Raw genomic sequence first — 26,713 nt, 5'->3', positions numbered from 1 at the left:
AATGTATGGCATGTGTGTCAGTGTGTGTGTGTGTCAGTGTGTGTGTGTCAGTGTGTGTGTGTCAGTGCATGTGTGTCAGTGCGTGTGTGTCAGTGCGTGTGTGTCAGTGCATGTGTGTCAGTTTGTGTGTGTCAGTGTGTGTGTGCATGTTTGTGTGTTTATGCATGTGTGTATTGCTAAAAGCGTCTGTGTATGTTAATGTGTGTGTGTGAGTACACGCACGTACGTCTATGTGTGTGTATGTGTGTGTGTGTGTATGTGTGTGTGTGTGTGTGTGTGTGTGTGTGTATGTTAATGTGTGTGTGTGTGTGTGTGTGTGTGTGTGTGTGTGTGTGTGAGTACACGCACGTACGTCTATGTGTGTATGTGTATGTGTATGTATGTATGTATGTATGTATGTGTGTGTGTGTGTGTGTGTGTGTGTGTGTGTGTGTGTGTGTGTGTGTGTGTGTGTGTATGTGTGTGTGTAATTAAAACAAGTGATTTTTTTTTACACACAGATTATCCCTCTCTCCCAGCTGGTCCTACTGGATTTAACCACTCCAACTCGACCACAGAGGAAATCTCTTTGGGGATAAATCCAAATTGGCTCCCCTTGTGAATATTTTTTCCAAACCCAAAAAATGTTGGAGGGTTCATATAGTAACTCGATTCCAACCTCCATATCTAAATACTGTACGTTTTACATAACACTTTATCCGGAGTGGCGCAGCAGTCTAAAGGCACTGCTTCTCAGTTGCTAGAGGCGTCACTACAGACCCTGGTTCAATTCCAAGCTGTATCACAACTGGCTGTGATTGGGAGTCCCATAGGGAGGCGCACAATTGGCCCAGCATCGTTAGGGTTTGGCCAGGGTAAGCCGTCATTGTAAAGAAGAATTTGTTCTCAACTGACTTGCCTAGTTAATAAATAAAAGACAAAAAAAAATACATCTCTGCTTTTATTAAAAGTAGGTACTAGAAGGATCATGAAAACAGTCCCAACCTTACCTAAGAGTGAATAAAACATGTCAAGTGATTCAATAGGAGTGATGGAGAAAGACCAAATAAAATATTTTTTCAGATATTTTTGGGGGAATTAAAACATCATAGCTCATTTAATTCCCTTACAGTAAGTGTGTTTGGACTCTGTTCGACGTTCATTTACTCTACAGTAGTCACGCTTCACTTCACGCTTAGCCTACATGCATTTTCCAGCAGTATCCACAAAGCATCACAGACCAAATGAACTTGTAAAAGCAGTACGTCTCTCAGCCACAGTATAATAATGGAGGGTTGCAAATGTGCACAGCTGTTGTTGTTTTTTCCCCCTTCTTTCAGACACACGGATGGGGGGCGGATTTAACTGTGACACCTGGAAACCCCTGTCCACTATTGAGGTCATTGTAGCTAACTAGTTTTCACTGTGATAAAAACAGACCGAGACCGGTCATCGGTCTTGATTTGGGACCCGAAGACACCATATAATATGGGGATTGTTCAGGTTATTCAGGTTGCTCAAAATATCGTACTGTATTTTGAGTTTGATCGTGAATGTTAGTATGCATTGACATGCCACACAAGGCCATAAAGATCATCAAGGACATCAACCACCCGAACCACTGCCTGTTCACCCCGCTATCATCCAGAAGGCGAGGTCAGTACAGGTGCATCAAAGCTGGGACCGAGAGACTGAAAAACAGCTTCTATCTCAAGGCCATCAGACTGTTAAACAGCCACCACTAACATTGAGTGGCTGCTGCCAACACACTGTCATTGACACTGACCCAACTCCAGCCACTTTAATAATGGGAATTGATGGGAAATGATGTAAATATATCACTAGCCACTTTAAACAATGCTACCTTATATAATGTTACTTACCCTACATTATTCATCTCATATGCATACGTATATACTGTACTCTACATCATCGACTGCATCCTTATGTAATACATGTATCACTAGCCACTTTAACTATGCCACTTTGTTTACTTTGTCTACATACTCATCTCATATGTATATACTGTACTCGATACCATCTACTGTATGCTGCTCTGTACCATCAGTCATTCATATATCCTTATGTACATATTCCTTATCCCCTTACACTGTGTATAAGACAGTAGTTTTGGAATTGTTAGTTAGATTACTTGTTGGTTATCACTGCATTGTCGGAACTAGAAGCACAAGCATTTCGCTACACTCGCATTAACATCTGCTAACCATGTGTATGTGACAAATAAAATTGGATTTGATTTGAATGTGTAGATGTGTCTAATAGAAAAGGCAAGAGGGATAAAACCAGTGAATTTGAAATAAATCAATTCTGATATATGAAGAAATGTTGTAATAATTATAGGCTATAACATGTAAAAAAATATTTTAAAAAATTAAAAGTCAAATAAAAATGAAATAGGACAGAAAACAATAGTGTACCATTTGTTAACTAGCTGTAACAAAATGAAAACTCCCAACTATGGAAAAATCTTTTAATATTGTTTGATATAGTGATTACCTACTTAAATGTAATACGGGGGGGGAACAAAAAGGTTTTCAAGGAAGTATCTTACCATCTTTCATGTAAAAATAATGAATACAGTTGTATACACATCATTTGATTGCTCTGGCTATGATCCCTATATATACATATGGACTGTCATTGAGATAACCTTAACATATAAATACATTATAAAATATAGATATAAATGTTTGACATGAATGCCCCCATAACGCTTTACGTAGGTCAATATAACATATGTTTGTAATGTATATTTCTACTTCCACAGGTCAAATTAAATGGTTAAAAGGGGACTAAAGTGTGCAGATGACAAGACAACCATTATCAGGCACGTTATGTTGCAGTTAGTACTATACACAACCCTTCACCATGGGTGTTTTAATATACCGATCATGCAATAAACTAAATTTAGTGCATAATATATATATATATATATAAACTATACACTTCTGATCAAATAATGTGGTCTTTACCATATTAACTCATTAGTTAGAAAAGAACAACAACATTTGTCCTGAAATATCCATTAATAAGAAAATATACTTAAATATACTTTTTTTCATAAATATATATATTTTTAGCAAATCAAGATGCAATTTTCTTTTTTGATAATAAAGAGAAGAGTTCATCATCTGTAATCAAAACGAGAACCAAGATCTAAACACTCCATATTTATCTCTATTCATTTGGTAAAACAAAACAATCCAACTTCTAAAATGTTATTCAGAGCCGATTGATTGTCATTTACACTTACTGGTTAATTAACCGTTATGACAGAATATATGAAATCACACATTTGTTTATAAGTTTTGTTTTTTTAACTCACCTTTCTTTTACTTTGGGTACAGCTTATTATACATTTTTTATAGTGGCATCGCCATCTTCAAAATGGTGCCTGGGTTTTCTAAACATTATTAATACACATATCGTATGATTGTTTGATTGACAAAGGGTCTTATATAAATAATAGAAAAGCAATATTTGCATTTTTACCAATGAAATTCCTGGGTATTTTCTGCTATAAAAATGTTATCTTGTACCGAGAGAGTTGTTCCGAGTTATGATACTGTACATGTTGTAAACAAAACAACAACAACAAAAACACGTTTCCTGAAAACAATATCTCAAAGAAATGTCTCTTCAAATGTTTGTGAGGTGCTAGGTTCCCTATATGTTTGTGAGATGCTAAGTTCCCTCTTTGTTTGTGAGGTGCTAGGTTCCCTATATGTTTGTGAGGTGCTAAGTTCCCTCTTTGTTTGTGAGGTGCTAGGTTCCCTATATGTTTGTGAGGTGCTAAGTTCCCTCTTTGTTTGTGAGGTGCTAGGTTCCCTATATGTTTGTGAGGTGCTAGGTTCCCTATATGTTTGTGAGGGGCTAGGTTCCCTGAGTTCTAACACTAAGTCTCCCGGCCTTTCTAGCCGTTCTATCTGACCAACGTCACTAGCCACCCCTGGCCGGGTCACACTGTCGTAAGATGGCGGTGAGGAGGACAGAGTCCCTTCCACGACCCCCATGACCGCCACCAGCTCCTCCTCGTCGGGCCCCTCGGGGCCGTAGTGTTCCTTTATCATGGCGGCGATGAGGCCCTCCGTCTCCGGGGCCCTCTCTATGTCCACCACTATGTGCTCCTGCAAGTTCAGGTTGGTCTGAAGGTTCCTCTGTCTGTAAAGGAATGAGGCCTGCTTCATCTGCCGTTTCAACAGGTGGCGTCTGTAACAGCGCTGGATGCTGATGGCAGACACGTCTTCCTGCTTGCGGCGTAGGGTCGTAGTGATTGGTTCGTGGGAGATCTTGGACGGGTTAGCCATCATGAACTTCTCCTCCATCTGCTGCTTGAGGGCGTCCATCTCGCCCGACTCGCCCAGCACGCGTTTGGTGAAGGCGAACAGGATGTCCAGGCAGTGGATCTTGTCCCCGCTCACCATCGGCAGGTCCATAGAGATCAGCTTGATTTTGTTAGGCTTGGCGATGCGCAGCGGCTCCGACAGGTTGTCTGCGAAATTCGACAGCTTGGAGAACTCTATGAACTGGGTGGCCTCTGCATCGAACTTCTCCCAAACCTCGTAGAACATCTCGAAGTCGTCCTCACTCAGCGGCTCTGTGCTCTCCTCGGTGGCCACGCTGAAGTTCTCCAGGATGATGGCGATGTACATGTTGACCACGATGAGGAACGATATTATGATGTAGCTGACACAGAAGGCGATTGCCACAGACGGGTTGCCGCAGTTTCCTCGGACGTTGGTGCCGGTGTTGACGACGTAGGCTTCACACTCCTCTGGGGAGTTAGACATGATGGGCTCCAGGACGTTGTCCCACCCGGCGGAAGTGCTGATCTGGAACAAGCAGATCATACTATTCCCAAAGGTCTCAAAGTTGAACATGTCATCTATCCCTTCCTTTTTTTTCACGTAAGCGAAGTTGGCCATTCCGAAGATAGCGTATATGAACATTACGAGGAAGAGCAGGAGGCCGATGTTGAACAACGCTGGCATGGACATCATTAAGGCAAACAGTAAAGTCCTTATTCCTTTGGCTCCACGTATTAGTCGAAGTACGCGTCCTATCCTTGCCAGTCTGATGACACGGAAGAGAGTCGGAGATACAAAGTACTTCTCAATGATGTCAGCCAGAACGATACCTGCAAGTGTCGAAATCAGAAATGAAGAAACAAACACCAAAAACCAAATTAAAGACAAAACATTTGATCACTTTTACCTGAAATGTACATTTAGGAAAATGTTAGTATAGATCACTTGTCAGAAATATATATACAGGTTGTTTTGAAGGTTGTTTTCACGGTTATATTTTATTCCACCCACCAACGATGGAGAGGATGATAACCACAAAGTCAAAGATGTTCCATCCCACGGTGAAGAAATAGCAACGAAGTGCCACGATCTTCATGAGGCATTCGGTGGTGAAGATGACGATGAAAATCTGTATGGATAAGGAGACAGGACACCATTGCATTATCTTCAGGAACATACAGTGCATTCGGAAAATAGTCACACCTCTTGAATTTTTCCACATTTTGTTACGTTACAGCCTCATTCTAAGATAAAATTCCTCTTCAATCTACACACCATAATGAAAATGCAAAAACAGGTTTTTAGAAATTTGTGCAAATTATTATTATTTTTTTAAATCTGACAATTTCCTCAGTACTTTGTTGAAGCATCTTAGGCAGCGATTACAGCCTTGAGTCTTCTTGGGTATGATGCCTCAAGCCTGGCACACCTGTATTTGGGGAGTTACTTCCATTCTTCTCTGCAGATCCTCTCAAGCTCTGTCAGGTTGGATGGGGGGAGCATTGCTGCACAGTTATTTTCAAGTCTCTCCAGAGATGTTAGATCGGGTTCAAGTCCGGGCACTGGCTGGGTCACTCAAGGACATTCAGAGACTTGTCCCGAAGCCACTCCTGCTTTGTCTTGGTTGTGTGCTTAGGGTCGTTGTTCTGTTGGAAGGTGAACCTTCACCCCAGTCTGAGGTCCTGAGCCCTGTAGAGCAGGTTTTCATCAAGGATCTCTGTACTTTGCTTCATTCAGCTTTCCCTCAATCTTGACTAGTCTCCCAGTTCCTGCCACTGAAAAACATCCCCACAGCATGATGCTGCCACCATCATGCTTCACCGTAGGGATGGTGCCAGGTTTCCTCCAGACGAGACGCTTGGAATTCAGGCCAAAGTGTTCAAATCTTGGTTTCATCAGACCATAAAATCTTGTCTTCCATGGTCTGAGAGTCTATAGGTGCCTTTTGGCAAACTCCAAGCGGGCTGTCTTGTGTCTTTTACTGAGGAGAGGCTTCCGTCTGGCCACTCTACCATAAAGGCCCGATTGGTGAAGTGCTGCAGAGATGGTTGTCCTTCTGGAAAGTTCTCCCATCGCCACAGAGGAACTCTAGAGCTCTGTCAGAGTGACCATCGGGTTCTTGGTCACCTCCCTGACCAAGGCCCTTCTATCCCGATTGCTCAGTTTGGCCGGGCGGCCAATTCTAGGAAGAGTCTTGGTGGTTCCAAACTTCTTCCATTTAAGAATGATGGAGGCCACTGTGTTCTTGGGGACCTTCAATGCAGCAAAATTGTTTTGGTACCCTTCCCCAGATCTCTGCCTTGACACAATCCTGTCTCAGAGATCTACGGACAAATCCTTCGACCTCATGGCTTGGTTTTTACTCTGACATGTACTGTCAACTGTGGGACCTTATACACTGCTCAAAAAAATAAAGGGAACACTTAAACAACACAATGTAACTCCAAGTCAATCACACTTCTGTGAAATCAAACTGTCCACGTAGGAAGCAACAGTGATTGACAATACATTTCACATGTTGTTGTGCAAATGGAATAGACAACAGGTGGAAATTATAGGCAATTAGCAAGACACCCCCAATAAAGGAGTGGTTCTGCAGGTGGTGACCACAGACCACTTCTCCGTTCCTATGCTTCCTGGCTGATGTTTTGGTCACTTTTGAATGCTGGAGGTGCTTTCACTCTAGTGGTAGCATGAGCATGAGAGTCTACAATCCACACAAGTGACTCAGGTAGTGCAGCTCATCCAGGATGGCATGAGATTTGCTGTGTCTGTCAGCGTAGTGTCCAGAGCATGGAGGCGCTACCAGGAGACAGGCCAGTACATCAGGAGACGTGGAGGAGGCCGTAGGAGGGCAACAACCCAGCAGGAGGACCGCTACCTCCGCCTTTGTGCAAGGAGGAGCAGGAGGAGCATTGCCAGAGCCCTGCAAAATGACCTCCAGCAGGCCACAAATGTGCATGTGTCTGCTCAAACGGTCAGAAACAGACTCCATGAGGGTGGTATGAGGGCCCGACGTCCACAGGTGGGGGTTGTGCTTACAGCCCAACACTGTGCAGGACGTTTTTCATTTGCCAGAGAACACCAAGATTGGCAAATTCGCTACTGGCGCCCTGTGCTCTTCACAGATGAAAGCAGGTTCACACTGAGCACATGTGACAGTCTGGAGACACTGTGGAGAATGTTCTGCTGCCTGCAACATCCTCCAGCATGACCGGTTTGGTGGTGGGCCAGTCATGGTGTGGGGTGGCACTTCTTTGGGGGGCCGCACAGCCCTCCATGTGCTCGCCAGAGGTAGCCTGACTGCCATTAGGTACCGAGATGAGATCCTCCGACCCCTTGTGAGACCATATGCTGGTGCGGTTGGCCCTGGGTTCCCCCTAATGCAAGACAATGCTAGACCTCATGTGGCTGGAGTGTGCCAGCAGTTCCTGCAAGAGGAAGGCATTGATGCTATGGACTGGCCTGGTGTGACTCCAAATCCAGACCTCCATGGGTTGCTAAATTTGATTTCCATTGATAATATTTGTGTGATTTTGTTGTCAGCACATTCAACTATGTAAAGAAAAAAGTATTTAGTAAGAATATTTCATTCATTCAGATCTAGGATGTGTTATTTTAGTGTTCCCTTTATTTTTTTGAGCAGTGTATATGTTTGTGCCTTTCCAAATATTTCCAAATCTTGTCCAATCAATTGAATTTACCACAGGTGGACTCCAATCAAGTTGTAGAAACATCTCAAGGATGTTCAATGGAAACAGGATGCACCTGAGCTCAACTTCCAGTCTCATAGCAAAGGGTCTGAATACTTATGTAAATAAGGTATTTCTGTTTTTTATTTGTAATACATTTGCAAACATTTCTAAAAACCTGTTTTTGCTTTGTCATTATTGGGTATTGTGTGTAGATTGATGAGGAAAAAATATAATTTAATACATTTTAGAATGAGGCTGTAACGTAACAATATGTGGAAAAAGTCAAGGGGTCTGAATACTTTCCGAATGCACTATATGTACTAGGATAAAAAAGGATAAGTTGTACAGAGGATTATAGGTATTGTAATACTTTCAGTAGTACATCATGCTACAGGAGATGTTGTACAGGGCATTATGGGTACTGTAGTACTAGTACATCATGCTATAGAACAAAGATGGTGGATAAATTAAGATAGTTCACTCAAGACATTTACCATTGGAGAAAATGGTCAGTTCCTGCAATAGCAGCTGGGTCTGGTCTACATAAATCATTGACTCCATTGAAACAGAAAAAATTAGGGAGTGTGATGTTTCACTTCCTCTTCCGTCTCTGCTACAGACCATTTTGTTGAGGATGGACTATGTGAGTATAATGGGTACAGTAGTACATCCTACACAGAGCATTATGGGTACTGTAGTACATCATACACAGATAAGTATGGGTACTGTAGTACTAGTACATCATGCTACAGACCAGGTTGATCTTGTTGAGAATGGACTCCATGCGTGCGGACTGATCGTCTGTTTCCACCATCATGGTCACCATGTTGACGATGATCAGCATCATAATGATGATGTCAAAGCCTTGCTTGGATACCAGGTCAAATAAGAAGCCTTGGAGGATATTCTGGAGAGATAGATAGATGAAAAGATGGCATGGATTCATTAACGCCATGTTGGCTATCCATAAAGTTTTCATCGTTCGAATTATCGTTCAGGTTCATTCTAAAACGCATTTATAAAACAATTTTGGAGTACACATTAGATCCACTGTCATTTTATTCATTTACCTTTATTTAACTAGGCAAGTCAGTTAAGAACAAATTCTTATTTTCAATGACGGCCTAGGAACAGTGGGTTAACTGCCTGTTCAGGGGCATAGTTCATCAAAGTTGGTATTTTACCGTAGGTCTTGGTATAGGCTTATCATAGTTGGTATTTTACCATAGGTCTTGGTATAGGCTTATCATAGTTGGTATTTTACCGTAGGTCTTGGTATAGGCTTATCATAGTTGGTATTTTACCGTAGGTCTTGGTATAGGCTTATCGTGGTTGGTATTTTACCGTAGCTCTTGGTATAGGCTTATCATAGTTGGTATTTTACCGTAGGTCTTGGTATAGGCTTTTCGGGCTTTTTAGAGCCTATTTTCTTCATGGCGTTGTAGTACTTCCTCTGCTCGTCAGTCATGAAAATGTCTTGTCCACCTAAGTATAACAAATGCATTCACCATTATTCTTCACTGTTAATGTTGCACATATACATCACAGGTGGTTGATGGCACACTAATTGCGGAGGACTGGCTCGTGGTAATGGCTGGAGCGGAATAGGTGGAATGGAATCAAAAAACATGGTTTACATTCCATCTGCTCTGTTCCAGACATTATTATGAGCTGTCCTCCCCTCAGCAGCCTCCACTGATATTTATACACACAGCTGTTAATGTTGTAGATATCCATACAGACAGCTGTTAATGTTGTATATCCATACAGACAGCTGTTAATGTTGTATATATATCCATACAGACAGCTGTTAATGTTATATATATATCCATACAGACAGCTGTTAATGTTGTATATATATCCATACAGACAGCTGTTAATGTTGTATATCCATACAGACAGCTGTTAATGTTGTATATATCCATACAGACAGCTGTTAATGTTATATATATCCATACAGACAGCTGTTAATGTTGTATATCCATACAGACAGCTGTTAATGTTGTATATATCCATACAGACAGCTGTTAATGTTATATATATCCATACAGACAGCTGTTAATGTTGTATATCCACACAGACAGCTGTTAATGTTGTATATCCATACAGACAGCTGTTAATGTTATATATATATCCATACAGACAGCTGTTAATGTTGTAGATATCCATACAGACAGCTGTTAATGTTATATATATCCATACAGACAGCTGTTAATGTTATATATATCCATACAGACAGCTGTTAATGTTGTAGATATCCATACAGACAGCTGTTAATGTTGTATATCCATACAGACAGCTGTTAATGTTGTATATCCATACAGACAGCTGTTAATGTTATATATATCCATACAGACAGCTGTTAATGTTGTAGATATCCATACAGACAGCTGTTCATGTTGTAGATATCCATACAGACAGCTGTTCATGTTGTAGATATCCATACAGCCAGCTGTTCATGTTGTAGATATCCATACAGACAGCTGTTCATGTTGTATATCCACACAGACAGCTGTTAATGTTGTAGATATCCATACAGACAGCTGTTAATGTTGTATATCCATACAGACAGCTGTTAATGTTGTATATCCATACAGACAGCTGTTAATGTTGTATATCCACACAGACAGCTGTTAATGTTGTATATCCATACAGACAGCTTTTAATGTTGTATAGATATCCACACAGACAGCTGTTAATGTTGTAGATATCCATACAGACAGCTGTTAATGTTGTATATCCATACAGACAGCTGTTAATGTTATATATATCCATACAGACAGCTGTTAATGTTATATATATATCCATACAGACAGCTGTTAATGTTGTAGATATCCATACAGACAGCTGTTAATGTTGTATATCCATACAGACAGCTGTTAATGTTATATATATCCATACAGACAGCTGTTAATGTTATATATATATCCATACAGACAGCTGTTAATGTTATATATATCCATACAGACAGCTGTTAATGTTGTGTATATCCATACAGACAGCTGTTAATGTTATATATCCATACAGACAGCTGTTAATGTTGTATATCCATACAGACAGCTGTTAATGTTGTAGATATCCATACAGACAGCTGTTAATGTTGTATATCCATACAGACAGCTGTTAATACAACAGTGTGAAATGAGTAGGTCGAGACATAAAACAATATGTTATGCCAAATATACTTATCTTTCTTTTTTGCTGGTTGAAATTATCAATGATGACGCCGATGAAGAGGTTGAGAGTGAAGAAGGATCCGAAGATGATGAAGATGACAAAGTAGAGGTACATGTAGAGGTTGATCTCCCTGATTGGCTGCTCCTCTACCTGGAAACTCACACACATTTTAGTTGAACCCGTTTTCATCTTCATAAATAAAAATGTAGTCTACTCATTGTATTTATGAGATGAGGAATTGGTCTAGATACATACCCCACGTGAATCAACAGCTGCATGCATAACTTCCATCCATCCTTTAAACGTGGCCTTCAAGGAAATTGTAGGCACACAATTATAGAGTAAATAATAAAAATGTTACGTAATTTATCAACAAACAATAAGAATAACAAATCCTTTCAACACATAAGTCACTATAAACAAAAAATGTCAACTGTAATTTTTTGTATTTTATTTTTAAAGACGGACCACTTGCAGCAGTGAGAGGTATCCTAGTCCCACGTTGTCGAAGTTGACCTTGACTTTAGTCCAATAAAACTGAGTGTCGTTCATGGCCAGGCACTCTGACTTGTTGTTGACGATGGAAGCATTGTGGATGAACCCTGTCCGGTTCACACATTTACCAAACTTCCCTGCGAACAGGTTGACTCCCATGATGCTGAAGATGAGCCAGAAGATGAGGCAGACCAGCAGGACGTTCATGATGGATGGGATGGCTCCAATCAGTGCGTTCACCACCACCTGGGGATCGAGACAAACACGGGTAGAAGTTGTCTATTACGGAGCACAGACACAGCATATCAATTATGTTTAATGATTAAGGGCTGGAGTTTTTCCTGACTAAGTGACCAACGTAATACTCCACTGTTAGAGGCTGTCTGTCACTTCAGACAGTTATGATATAGGACCGCAAGTTTTTCCTGACCACGTGACCAGCTTAGGAAAAACTCTGGTCCTTCGCTGATGATAATAACTTGTGGAATCTCCTAGAATAACTTGACATAGGCCAACTAGGAGAGAGCAGGGAAAGTAGAACATCTCTAAGACAAGGTTAAAGAACGTCTCACCCGCATTCCCTCGAATCTGGACAGGGCCCTTAGGGGCCTCAGCGCTCGGAGAGTCCTCAGTGATTTGATGGCAGCAAAGTCAGAGTAGCCCAGAGAGTTAGCTACCAGGCTCACCAACGACACCTGGAGAGGACACACAGAGACATTCAATCAGCTCAGACTTAGATGGCAGTATAAACTCCATCATCCCAACATTCAAAGGAGACCTCAGCATCACTCTTGAACGCATTTTGATAAAGATTGTGGGTTTTGCAATTTATTGTATCAAAGAACAAAATAAGTACAAAAAGTATCAAAGTACAAAATATGGGTTCCCCTGTCTGTACGACTCCACCTCACCCCCAATTCCCCACCATTATCCGCACGCAGATGCAGGACTATGTACACACACACACACACACACACACACACACACACACACACACACACACACACACACACACACACACACACACACACACACACACACACGCACACACACACGCACACACACACACACACACACACACACACACACACACACACACACACACACACACATATTCAAACCTACCACCTAAGTTGTATGATACAATATACTTTCAGTTAAGTCACTGACAACCTTTCATCAAATAAAACAAAGCTCTACAGACCTAAATCATTAATCAAATCATTTCTGGAGAGAAAAATATGCAAGAAGAGTAGCGACAGAGTAACAGACAGTGAGACAAGAATTTCAGAGCCAACACTTTAGAGACTGTAACAATGTATTATTTTGGGACATTCTACAGTTAGGAACACAATTAATTAAATTTAGAAAAATTTAGAATTTTTGGGTTTTGTGGCATATTTTTCATTACATTTTTTTTTTTTAGGGGGGGGGGGGGACTTCCACTCTATTCTACATCCAAAATGGACAAAACAGAATGGTATTCCGCTGTTGAATGGCCCGAGGGTGATAGCTGTGATTCAAAATGGCATGATGGATGGTCCATATGGATGACAGATATTACTGGTAGAATGACTGAAATGGAACAGGGACAAAACACATACAAGTATGCAATATGTACCGTCAATGCACATGCATACATACTCAGCTATATATACATAAGACCTATGTATATATGTGAAATAGAGTGAGGTTTTTATAAAGAAGTTTAACAAAATGTTCATGTCTCCTTTTATTTATTTTAACTAATGGTATTGCCAAATTTGATTGCCCAATTTGTATTCGTATGATCCAATTAAGTCCGTCATTGCAATTTAGGGCTATTACAGTCCCAGTAATTTCTTTATAAAAGTATATTTTAATGGATTTCGTCCAATATATCTAAAGAAGATACTCAGAAAATGAAATACGCTGATAAAGTATACGTCTTTGGCTCAATGAAAGTACACAACAAAACAAACATCAAAAGGCTAGAGAGTTGATATAGAAACCAGAAATAACAAATAGTGTTTAAACAATCATTGGGATCTCCTCCGTTGATCATTTCTGCAATCCAGCCACACATCTAAAACATAATATAATCCTCTCCAACTGTGCTATCCAGCTAGATACACTGTAGACAGACAGAGACAGAGACAGACGGACAGTATGAACCACCTCAGCTCCAGCTGACTACTGACCACATACAATATATTACAGCATATTGTTGAGATAGAAAAACTACAGCGCAAAACATCAGACAGCTTAGCGTTTATTGAAATTCTACCGACACTATTTTCAAAAAACGGTCTGAACAACTATTAATTCAGCCTGTCGATAACCTACGAGGAACTATAAAATACATTTAGTCCAATAACACATGTGATCTTCTCTAGATAAACCTTAGAATACATGGTAGTGTGTTTCTATATACGATATAAAAGCCAAGGTCCGTTGTGCATTTTTAACTTTCAAGTGGATGGGGTGGGGGGGTGGGGCGGGGGCGGGGGATACATATTTGCTTTGAATACATTTTCTGCTGAAAAGACAATTGTTGTTTAGATTTGAAGAGTAGACGAGACGGTGGCTTTTGATATCTCAATGTGAAGCACTTTGGAGTGAGGAAACATAGAAACTTTATTGATGCAGTAGATTTTCCAACCTGGATCCCAATACTCACCTTTCACCTCACAACTACCACTTACCCTAACAGCTGCTATAGACACGTCTGTGCCGATCTGTGAACCAGCGGGTGAAATCAGAGGAAGCAAGGTAAGGTAAGGGAGGTATAACCCCTAGCCCCTATGGCACTGTGGAGTAAGGTAAGGGAGATATAGCCCCTAGAATATTAAGATAAGGGAGATATAGACTCTAGAATATTAAGATAAGGGAGATATAGACCCTAGAATATTAAGATAAGGGAGATATAGACCCTAGAATATTAAGATAAGGGAGATATAGACTCTAGAATATTAAGATAAGGGAGATATAGACCCTAGAATATTATGATAAGGGAGATATAGACCCTAGAAGATTAAGATAAGGGAGATATAACCCCTAGCCCCTATGGCACTGTGGAGTAAGGTAAGGGAGATTTAACCCCTAGAATATTAAGATAAGGGAGATATAGCCCCTAGAATATTAAGATAATGGAGATGTAGCCCCTAGAATATTAAGATAAGGGAGATATAGACCCTAGAATATTAAGATAAGGGAGATATAACCCCTAGCCCCTATGGCACTGTGGAGTAAGGTAAGGGAGATTTAACCCCTAGAATATTAAGATAAGGGAGATATAGCCCCTAGAATATTAAGATAATGGAGATGTAGCCCCTAGAATATTAAGATAAGGGAGATATAGACCCTAGAATATTAAGATAAGGGATATATAGACCCTAGAATATTAAGATAAGGGAGATATAACCCCTAGCCCCTATGGCACTGTGGAGTAAGGTAAGGGAGATTTAACCCCTAGAATATTAAGATAAGGGAGATATAGCCCCTAGAATATTAAGATAATGGAGATGTAGCCCCTAGAATATTAAGATAAGGGAGATATAGACCCTAGAATATTAAGATAAGGGATATATAGACCCTAGAATATTAAGATAAGGGAGATATAACCCCTAGCCCCTATGGCACTGTGGAGTAAGGTAAGGGAGATTTAACCCCTAGAATATTAAGATAAGGGAGATATAGCCCATAGAATATTAAGATAAGGGAGATATAGCCCCTAGAATATTAAGATAAGGGAGATATAGCCCCTAGAATATTAAGGTAAACTGTGGAGATATAGCCCCTAGAATATTAAGATAAGGGAGATGCAGTTGAAGTCGGAAGTTTACATACACCTTAGCCAAATACATTTAAACTCAGTTTTTCACAATTCCTGACATTTCATCCTATAAAAATTCCCTGTCTTAGGTCAGTTAGGATCACCACTTTATTTTAAGAATGTGAAATGTCAGAATAATAGTAGAGAGAATGATTTATTTAAGCTTTTATTTCTTTCATCACATTCCCAGTGGGTCAGAAGTTTACATACACTCAATTAGTATTTGGTAGCATTGCCTTTAAATTGTTTAACTTGGGTCTAACTTTTTGGGTAGCCTTCCACAAGCTTCCCACAATAAGTTGGTGAATTTTGGTCCATTCCTCCTGACAAAGCTGGTGTAACTGAGTCAGGTTGTAGGCCTCCTTGCTCGCACACAAGTTTTCAGTTCTGCCCACACATTTTCTATGTGATTGAGGTCAGGGCTTTGTGATGGCCACTCCAATAGCTTGACTTTGTTGTCCTTAAGCTATTTTGGCACAACTTTGGAAGTATGCTTGAGGTCATTGTCCATTTGGAAGACCCTTTTGCGACCAAGCTTTAACTTCATGACTGATGTCCTGAGATGTTGCTTCAATATATCCACGCCATTTTCTGTCCTCATGATGCCATCTATCTTGTGAAGTGCACCACTCCCTCCTGCAGCAAAGCACCCCCACAGCATGATGCTGCCACCCCCGTGCTTCACGTTTGGGATGGTGTTCTTCGGCTTGCAAGCTTCCCCCTTTTTCCTCCAAACATAACAATGGTCATTATGGCCAAACAATTTGACTTTTGTTTCATCAGACCAGTGGACATTTCTCCAAAAAGTACGATCTTTGTCCCTATGTGCAGTTGCAAACTGTAGTCTGGCTTTTTCATGGCAGTTTTGTAGCAGTGGCTTCTTCCTTGCTGAGCGCCCTTTCAGGTTATGTCGATATAGAACTTGTTTTACTGTGGATATAGATACTTTTGTTGTTCTGGGATTGATTTGCACTTTTCGCACCAAAGTACGTTCTTCTCTAGGAGTCGGAACGCGTCTCCTTCCTGAGCGGTATGACGGTTGTGAAGTCCCATTGTGTTTATACATGCGTACTATTGTTTGTACAGATGAACGTGGTACCTTCAGGCATTTGGAAATTGCTCCCAAGGATGAACCAGACTTGTGGCAGTCTACAATTTTTTTTCAGAGGACTTGGCTGATTTATTTAGATTTTCCCATAATGTCAAGCAAAGAGGCACTGAGTTTGAAGATATGCCTTGAAATACATCCACAGGTACACCTCCAATTGACTCAAATTATGTCAATTCGCCTATCAGAAGTTTCTAAAGCCATGACATCATTTTCTGGAATTTTCCAAGCTGTTTAAAGGCACAGCCAACTTAGTGTATGTAAACGTCTGACCCACTGGAATTTTGATAAAGTGAGTTATAAGGGAAATAATCTATCTGTAAACAATTGTTGAAAAAATTACTTGTGTCATGCACAAAGTAGATGTCCTAACCAACTTCCCACAAATTTCCTGTTAACAGACTATAGTTTTGGCGTGGTTGAAAAACAAGTTTTAATGACTCCAACCTAAGTGTATGTAAACTTCCGACTTCAACTGTACAGCCCCTAGAATATTAAGGTAAGGGAGATATAGACCCTAGAATATTAAGACAAGGCAGATATAGACCCGAGAATATTAAGATAAGGGAGAATTAGCCACTAGAATATTAAGGTAAACTGTGGAGATATAGACCCTAGAATATTAAGATAAGGGAGAATTAGCCACTAGAATATTAAGATAAGGGCGAATTAGCCACTAGAATATTAAGGTAAACTGTGTGGAGATATGGACCCTAGAATATTAAGATAAGGGAGGATTAGCCACTAGAATATTAAGGTAAACTGTGTGGATATATGGACCCTAGAATATTAAGATAAGGGAGAATTAGCCACTAGAATATTAAGATAAGGGCGAATTAGCCACTAGAATATTAAGGTAAACTGTGTGGAGATATGGACCCTAGAATATTAAGAGAAGGCAGATATAGACCCGAGAATATTAAGATAAGGGAGAATTAGCCACTAGCATATTAAGGTAAACTGTGGAGATATAGACCCTAGAATATTAAGATAAGGGAGAATTAGCCACTAGAATATTAAGGTAAACTGTGGAGATATAGACCCTAGAATATTAAGATAAGGGTGAATTAGCCACTAGAATATTAAGGTAAACTGTGGAGATATAGACCCTAGAATATTAAGATAAGGGAGAATTAGCCACTAGAATATTAAGGTAAACTGTGTGGAAATATGGACCCTCTGGCGCTATCAAGATTATACTCTGTTAAAAATGTGTACTCTGTACATGCATAGAAACAGTATACTATTTCTCCCGGTATACTGTTATAATGGCCACAAAAACTCACGTCCACAGGTAGGTACCACGCTGTATAAATTAATTACCTTAATTTAAGTGGTACCAACTTGCAGTTAATCAGTGACCACAAGTCCTACACAACATAACATATCTGGTGGTAGCCTGCTTATAAGCGAGCCCACACCAAGCTGGAAATAAGCAGTGTTTATGTCCAATGTCAACAAGTCAACCTTAATGAACCAAACTCACTGGAAAATAAGATGAGAGATTACACCTCGGGTCGGGGCGATAGTTTGAAAAAATATAAGTCTGTACATAACATACAACAGCTCCCACAACCAGTCTGAAAACCACCCAAACTTTTGTTATATGCATTTAGCTACCTGCACATCTATTCTCACTGTGAACATAAACTGGGCACAACGTACGAAGTTTAACACTTACATCGACAATGAGGAAGTCCAGCCAACACCAAGCGTTGGTGAAGTACTTCTTGAAGCCGTAGGCAATCCATTTGAGGAACATCTCTAGGACGAATATGTAGGAGAAGACCTTATCAGCGTACTCCAAGATTACCTTCACCACTTTCCTTTTCTCAATGTAGATGTCCTCAAATGCCTAGAGCAGTGCAGGAGTGACAAGAGAGAAACCACAGATTATAACCTCTCAAGCGTTATATAAAAACCAATATATTCAGCTATTGTGCTGTAAGAATAGGAATGAGCTGTTTAGTGAAATTGTAAAAAAAATAAAAAAAATAAAAAGTTAAGTAAAGATTACATAATAGAAAGATCTAGAAAGAGACATTGCATGGTTTATGCCTTTTTTTATACACTTGCTTTTGAAGACACTTGGTATTAAATTAGCACTGTAAATGTGGCCCTATGAGCTGACTCTTAAAGAGGTCAGAGGTGAAGGTTGAGAGGTCAGGTAAGACTGGGGTAAGAGGTGATTGGTCTCACCAGAGCACAGCTGCTCAGCAGGATCATGAAGATGATAAAAGAGGTCAGAGGTGAAGGTTGAGAGGTCAGGTAAGACTGGGGTAAGAGGTGATTGGTCTCACCAGAGCACAGCTGCTCAGCAGGATCATGAAGATGATAAAAGAGGTCAGAGGTGAAGGTTGAGAGGTCAGGTAAGACTAAGGGGTAAAAGGTGGTTGGTCTCACCAGAGCACCACTGCTCAGCAGGATCATGAAGATAATAAAAGAGGTCAGAGGTGAAGGTTGAGAGGTCAGGTAAGACTAAGGGGTAAAAGGTGGTTGGTCTCACCAGAGCACCACTGCTCAGCAGGATCATGAAGATAATAAAAGTCTCGAACCAGCTGTGTTCAACAATCTGGTAACAGGTCTTCCTCAGTCTCCACCAGGCCTGACCCAGGCCCCGTGTCGTGTTGATCTCACAGCACTTACAGTGGCGAACACAGACTGAGACACAGAGACAAACAGAAGATGGCGCTGTAGAGATGGATAACTGTCGTCTTACAGGATCCTGACCAATTCTGTTATTTTGTGTTGGTTTTTTGTTGTTGTTTATTTTACGCTGATCTTTTTTTGTACATAGTATTTCTGCCATCAATTTCCTATGACTGAAAACTGCTTTTGGACATCAGAACAGCGATCACTAACCTCGATTTGGATGAAGATTTTTACTTCAACGAGTCGGCAGCTGTGGATGTACTGCACATCCCGTAACCAGGCCCTAATCCCCAGGACTCGAGAGGAAGAGACGGCGTAACAGTGGCAAACGAGTGGGTTCCCTGATGAAACTACGTGGACGAGGAAATAAACCGTCTCTACATTCCATTCTATTGCCGAACGTACAATCGCTAAAGAACAAACTGTACATGCTCTGTTTGAGACTATCCCATCAACGGGACCTAAAGAAGTGTAATATCCTATGTTTCTCGGCATCAAGGCTGAACAAGGACATGGATAAAATACTCTAGCTGTTTTCTCTATGAATCATCAAGACCGAACGGAAGCTTCGAGTAACATTAAGGGGGAGGTGTGTGTCGCTTTGTTAACAACAGCTGGTGCGCGATCTCTAATGTTAAGGTAGAGTACCTCATGATAAGCTGTAGACCACGATCTCTAATATTAAGGTGTTCTCAAGGTTTTGCTCGCCTGAGGTAGAGTACCTCATGATAAGCTGTAGACCACGATCCCTAATATTAAGGTGGTCTCAAGGTTTTGCTCGCCTGAGGTAGAGTACCTCATGATAAGCTGTAGACAATGATCTCTAATATTAAGGTGGTCTCAAGGTTTTGCTGGCCTGAGGTAGAGTACCTCATGATAAGCTGTAGACCACGATCTCTAATATTAAGGTGGTCTCAAGGTTTTGCAAAGCTCTCCCTCGCCTTCCATTTGGCAACTCTGACCATAACTATATCCTCCTGATTCCTGCTTACAAGAAAAAAACTAAATCAGGAAGTACCAGTGATGCACTCAACACAGAAGTGGTCAGATGTAGCAGATGCTAAGTTACAGGACTGTTTAGCTAGCACAGACTGGAAGTGCATCGACGACATCATTCCCACAGTGAACGTATATACATGTCCCAACCAGAAGCCATGGATAACAGGCAACATCCGCACAGAAATAAAGGCTAGAGCTACCACTTTCAAGGAGCGGGACACTAATGCGGACATTTATATGAAAGCCCGCTACAACCTCCAACGAGCCATCAAACAGTCAAAACATCAATATGGGACTAAAATCAAATCCTACTCCGCCAGCTCTGACGCTCATCAGATGTGGTAAGGCTTGCAAACTATCACGGATTACAAAGGGAAACCCAGCCACGAGCTGTCCAGTGATGATAGCCTACCAGACAAGCTACATTCCTTCAATGCTCACTTCGAGGCAAGCAACACTGAACCATGCATGAGAGCACCAGCTATTCCGGATGACTGTGTGATCTCGCTCTCCGTAGCCAATGTGAGTAAGACCTATAAACAGGTTAACATTCACAAGGCCGCCGGGCCAGATGGATTACCAGGATGCGTACTCAGAGCATGCTCTGACCAGCTGGCAAGTGTCTTCACTGATATTTTCAACCTCTTCCTGACCGAGTCTGTAATATCTACATGTTTGAAGCAGACCACCATAGTCCCTTCACCCAAGAATGCCAAGGTAACTTGTCTAAATGACTAGCACTCACATCTGTAGCCATGAAATGTTTTGAAAGGCTGGTCATGGCTCACAAACAGATCCACAGATGACACAATCTCAATCGCACTCCACACTGCCCTTTCCCACCTGGACAAGAGGAACACCTACGTGGGAATGCTGTTCATTGACTACAGCTCAGCGTTCAACACCATTGTGCACTCAAAGCTCATCACTAAGCTAAGGACCCTGGTATTGAACACCTCCTGAACACCTCCAACTGGATCCGGGACTTCCTGATGAGTTGCCCTCAAGTGGTGGGGGCCCATCAGCTGAATCTCAACGATGCTTAGTCCCCTCCTGTACTCCCTGTTCCCCTACGACTGTGTGGCAGCGCATTACTTTAGGCTTGCCATAACAAATGGGTTGACATTTCAGCTTTTCATTTTTTATTAATTTGTAGAAATTTAGAAAAACAATTATACCACTTTGACAATATGGGGTAAGTGTGTATGTGTAGGCCAAATATTTATACATTTTAAATTCAGGCTGTAAAAATATAAGGGGTGTGAATCCTTTCTGAAGGCACTGTATGAACAGTGCATATCTACCCCCTGCACATCAATACTGGTACCTGTGTATATAGCCAAGTTTTTGCTACTCATAGTTAAGTAATTTAGCAGATGCTCTTATCCAAATTGACTTACTAGCGCAATTAGGGTTAAGTGTGTTGCTCAAGGGCACATCAACAGATTTGTCAACTCAGGGATTCGAACCAACAACCTTTCGGGTATTGGCATAACGCTTTTAACCGCTAGGCTACCCTGCCCCCCCCTTATTGTTTTTCTATGATTTCTCTTTTATTCTCTCTGTTGGGAATGGCTTCCCCATCCCAGGAAGCAATTCACTGTTAGTCTACAGTCGTGGCCAAACGTTTTGAGAATGACACAAATATACATTTTCAGAAAGTTTGCTGCTTCAGTGTCTTTAGATATTTTTGTCAGATGTTACTATGGAATTCTGAAGTATAATTACAAGCATTTCATAAGTGCCAAAGGCTTTTTATTGACAATCACATGAAGTTGATGCAAAGAGTCAATATTTGCAGTGTTGACCCTTCTTTTTCAAGACCTCTGCAATCCGCCCTGGAATGCTGTCAATTAACTTCTGGGCCACATCCTAAATGATGGCAGCCCATTCTTGCATATTCAATGCTTGGAGTTTGACATAATTTGTGGGGTTCTGTTTGTCTACCCGCCTCTTGAGGATTGACCACAAGTTCTCAATGGGATTAAGGTCTGGGGAGTTTTCTGGCCATGGACCCAAAATATCGACGTTTTGTTCCCCGAGCCACTTAGTTATCACTTTTGCCTTATGGAAAGGTGCTCCATTATGCTGGAAAAGGCATTGTTTGTCACCAAACTTTTCCTGGATGGTTGGGAGAAGTTGCTCTCGGAGGATGTGTTGGTACCATTCTTCATTCATGGCTGTGTTCTTAAGCAAAATTGTGAGTGAGCCCACTCCCTTGGCTGAGAAGCAACCCCACACATGAATGGTCACAGGATGCTTTTTACTGTTGGCATGACACAGGACTGACGGTAGCGCTCACCTTGTCTTCTCCCTGGACAAGCTTTTATCCGGATGCCACAAACAATCGGAGAGGGGATTCCTCAGAAAAAATGACTTTACCCCAGTCCTCAGCAGAATATCAGTCTGTCCCTGATGTTTTTCCTGGAGAGAAGTGGCTTCTTTGCTGCCCTTCTTGACACCAGGCCATCCTCCAAAAGTCTTTGCCTCACTGTGCGTGCAGATGTACTCACACCTGCCTGCTGCCATTCCTGAGCAAGCTCTGTACTGGTGGTGCCCCAATCCCACAGCTGAATCAACTTTAGGAGACGGTCCTGGCACTTGCTGGACTTTCTTGGGCGCCCCGAAGCCTTCTTCACAACAATTGAACCGCTCTCCTTGAAGTTCTTGATGATCCGATAAATGGGTGATTTAGGTACAATCTTACTGGCAGCAATATCTTTGCCTGTGAAGCCCTTTTTGTGCAAAGCAATGATGATGGCACGTGTTTCCTTGCAGGTCACTATGGTTGACAGAGGAAGAACAATGATACCAAGCACCACCCTCCTTTTGAAGCTTCCAGTCTGTTATTTAAAACTCAATCAGCATGACAGAGTGATCTCCAGCCTTGTCCTCATCAACACTCACACCTGTGTTAACGAGAGAATCACTGACATGACGTCAGCTGGTCCTTTTGTGGCAGGGCTGAAATGCATGTCAAAGAGGGACTTTGCAATTAATTGCAATTCATCTGATCACTCTTCATAACATTCTGGAATATATGCAAATTGCCATCATTCAAACTGTGGCAGCAGACTTTGTGAAAATTAATATTTGTGTAATTCTCAAAACTTTTGTCCACAACTGTACACCTGTTGTTTACCAAGCATGTGTCAAATACAAATAGATTTGATACTTTAAAAGATTAAATGTCTTTAAAAATATATTTTTGCTTGGGTGCTGCAACACAGACTGAGGCAGAGAGAAACAGATATACTTTAATAAATCTAATAATTAAATAAATTTAATAACTCAGATAGATAGACAGACAGACAGACAGACAGACAGACAGACAGACAGACAGACAGACAGACAGACAGACAGACAGACAGACAGGCAGACAGGCAGACAGACAGACAGCTAATCATGAGGATCTTGCATACAGTAGCTACGTACATTCAGGGAAACATTCATCTGGCTCCATAACATCGTCAGCCGTCTCAGAGAAGTCATCCTCTTCCTCCCCTGGCTTCCGCAAGTCCACCGTGCTGCCTTCTGATAGGCTCACTTTTTCCTGCAACACGGGAACAAGGAAGTCTCACCAGGATGTCACGTCACACCATATTCATTCCTGTTTGTCCATCTCCATAGAAAGACATATTCAGACTCGAGATACTTCTCGGCACACTAAGAAACGTAAACACACCCAATCTCTCGACTGCATTAGTGAGTACTGTTTATAAAACAGCCCATTCATATAGGCCTGTTTGAACGATGTATTAATAACATTAATCTGTGACATTTCTGTGACATAAAGTGCACACATCAATCATTGAGTCGACACATACATTTCAACCGTTAAATGGTCAGAGTTGACTTCCTGAACAGCGTAATTCTATGTCTTCGATCTGTCATCCAGACCTAGGTTCAAGTATCATTCCAAATACTTCATCTGGGCTTGATTGAGTTTGATTGGCTTAATAGACAAACATAATAGTCCCAAAATGTCAAACCCCGCCCATCTGGCACTCCGGACAGGGCTAAAATAAACGCTGGAAGTATTTGAAAGTTAGGGTTCAGAGTTCAGGCTGTGCTGGGCTGTAATCTAATGCTACATTAAGGGTTCAGAGTTCAGGCTGTGCTGGGCTGTAATCTAATGCTACATTAAGGGTTCAGAGTTCAGGCTGTGCTGGGCTGTAATCTAATGCTACATTAAGGGTTCAGAGTTCAGGCTGTGCTGGGCTGTAATCTAATGCTACAGTAAGGGTTCAGAGTTCAGGCTGGGCTGTAATCTAATGCTACAGTAAGGGTTCAGAGTTCAGGCTGTGCTGTAATCTAATGCTACATTAAGGGGTCAGAGTTCAGGCTGTTCTGTAATCTAATGCTACAGTAAGGGTTCAGAGTTCAGGCTGTGCTGTAATCTAATGCTACATTAAGGGTTCAGAGTTCAGGCTGTGCTGTAATCTAATGCTACAGTAAGGGTTCAGAGTTCAGGCTGTGCTGGGCTGTAATCTAATGCTACATTAAGGTTTCAGAGTTCAGGCTGTGCTGTAATCTAATGCTACATTAAGGGTTCAGAGTTCAGGCTGTGCTGGGCTGTAATCTAATGCTACAGTAAGGGTTCAGAGTTCAGGCTGTGCTGTAATCTACTGCTACATTAAGGTTTCGGGGATCAGGTTGTGCCGTGACCTCTGCCTTCCTATCACCAGGAAGTCTTAGTCCAGGTTTGATGAGATTTCACTGTGTAGTAATGGAAACATATTTCACACGCGTTACTGGGATTATTGGGACAGAGGTGCTGCTGCAATCCAATAAAACGAGAGTGTAATCCAGCATTAAAGAATGTGTGTGTGTGTGTGTGTGTGTGTGTGTGTGTGTGTGTGTGTGTGTGTGTGTGTGTGTGTGTGTGTGTGTGTGTGTGTGTGTGTGTGTGTGAGAACTGGAGACACAGGATTATTGTCGGTATCATTCTTAGGGCTGAAAGAGGAACAGAGAGAATCTGCTCTGGCAGCATTTAGATAGAATCAGTGTTATACTATGGTCAATAGTAAAGGATCAGAGATGATCACTTCACCAACATCAGTGCGCGCACACACACACACACACACACACACACACACACACACACACACACACACACACACACACACACACACACACACACACACACACACACACACACACACACACACACACACACACGCACACACACGCTAAGTGTGAAAAAAAAAATATATATATAAATAAAACCATTTGTTTCTAACTACAGACTTGCTGCTTAAAATCAAACTGCTGTTCATTTTTTGGTGTGTTTTAAAGTCCTTCACGTGTGAAGCACATCCTTTCTTTTACTACAGAGTGCACTGCTGATAAACTACTGATGTCAGATAACTACTGATGTCAGATAAACTACTGATGTCAGATAAACTACTGATGTCAGATAAACGACTGATAAACTACTGATGTCAGATACCTACTGATGTCAGATAAACTACTGATGTCAGATAAACTACTGATGTCAGATAAACGACTGATAAACTACTGATGTCAGATAAACTACTGATGTCAGATAAACTGCTGATGTCAGATAAACTGCTGATGTCAGATAAACTACTGATGTCAGATAAACTACTGATGTCAGATAACTACTGAAGTCAGATAAACGACTGATGTCAGATAAACTGCTGATGTCAGATAACTGCTGATGTCAGATAAACTACTGATGTCAGATAAACTACTGATGTCAGATAACTACTGAAGTCAGATAAACTACTGATGTCAGATAAACTACTGATGTCAGATAACTACTGATGTCAGATAAACTACTGATGTCAGATAAACTACTGATGTCAGATAAACTACTGATGTCAGATACCTACTGATGTCAGATAAACTACTGATGTCAGATAAACTACTGATGTCAGATAACTACTGAAGTCAGATAAACTACTGATGTCAGATAAACTACTGATGTCAGATAACTACTGATGTCAGATAAACTACTGATGTCAGATACCTACTGATGTCAGATAAACTACTGATGTCAGATAAACTGCTGATGTCAGATAACTGCTGAAGTCAGATAACTGCTGAAGTCAGATAACTGCTGAAGTCAGATAAACTGCTGATGTCAGATAACTGCTGATGTCAGATAACCGCTGATGTCAGATAACCGCTGAAGTCAGATACTGCTGAAGTCAGATAACTGCTGAAGTCAGATAAACTACTGATGTCAGATAACTGCTGATGTCAGATAACTGCTGATGTCAGATAAACTGCTGAAGTCAGATAACTGCTGATGTCAGATAACTGCTGATGTCAGATAAACTGCCACATAAACTGCTGATGTCAGATAACTACTGATGTCAGATAAACGACTGATGTCAGATAAACTACTGATGTCAGATAAACTACTGATGTCAGATACCTACTGATGTCAGATAAACTACTGATGTCAGATAAACTGCTGATGTCAGATAACTGCTGA

The 26,713-nt window shown here is 41.1% G+C and overlaps 1 protein-coding gene across 1 annotated transcript in view; it reads right to left on the bottom strand.

Annotated features, from left to right (window-relative positions):
- Positions 1–1,756: 1,756 nt before the first annotated feature.
- Positions 1,757–26,713, bottom strand: part of LOC115114040 (sodium channel protein type 2 subunit alpha-like) — a 51,269-nt gene continuing 26,312 nt past the window's right edge. Inside the window, exons 8-18 of the mRNA XM_029641965.2 lie at positions 23,683–23,800; positions 19,103–19,257; positions 18,278–18,451; positions 12,247–12,369; positions 11,648–11,920; positions 11,435–11,488; positions 11,188–11,329; positions 9,387–9,487; positions 8,757–8,909; positions 5,319–5,436; positions 1,757–5,137 (exon numbers count right to left, since the gene is read on the bottom strand). Of these exons, the coding sequence (XP_029497825.2) occupies positions 3,624–5,137; positions 5,319–5,436; positions 8,757–8,909; positions 9,387–9,487; positions 11,188–11,329; positions 11,435–11,488; positions 11,648–11,920; positions 12,247–12,369; positions 18,278–18,451; positions 19,103–19,257; positions 23,683–23,800 (2,925 nt within the window). The 3' untranslated portion in view covers positions 1,757–3,623. The remainder of the gene's footprint in view (positions 5,138–5,318; positions 5,437–8,756; positions 8,910–9,386; positions 9,488–11,187; positions 11,330–11,434; positions 11,489–11,647; positions 11,921–12,246; positions 12,370–18,277; positions 18,452–19,102; positions 19,258–23,682; positions 23,801–26,713) is intronic.

The sequence above is a fragment of the Oncorhynchus nerka genome, linkage group LG9b (genome assembly GCF_034236695.1).
Source record: "Oncorhynchus nerka isolate Pitt River linkage group LG9b, Oner_Uvic_2.0, whole genome shotgun sequence".
NCBI classification, from domain to species: Eukaryota; Metazoa; Chordata; class Actinopteri; order Salmoniformes; family Salmonidae; genus Oncorhynchus; species Oncorhynchus nerka.
This window is presented reverse-complemented; position numbering and strand designations above follow the sequence as displayed.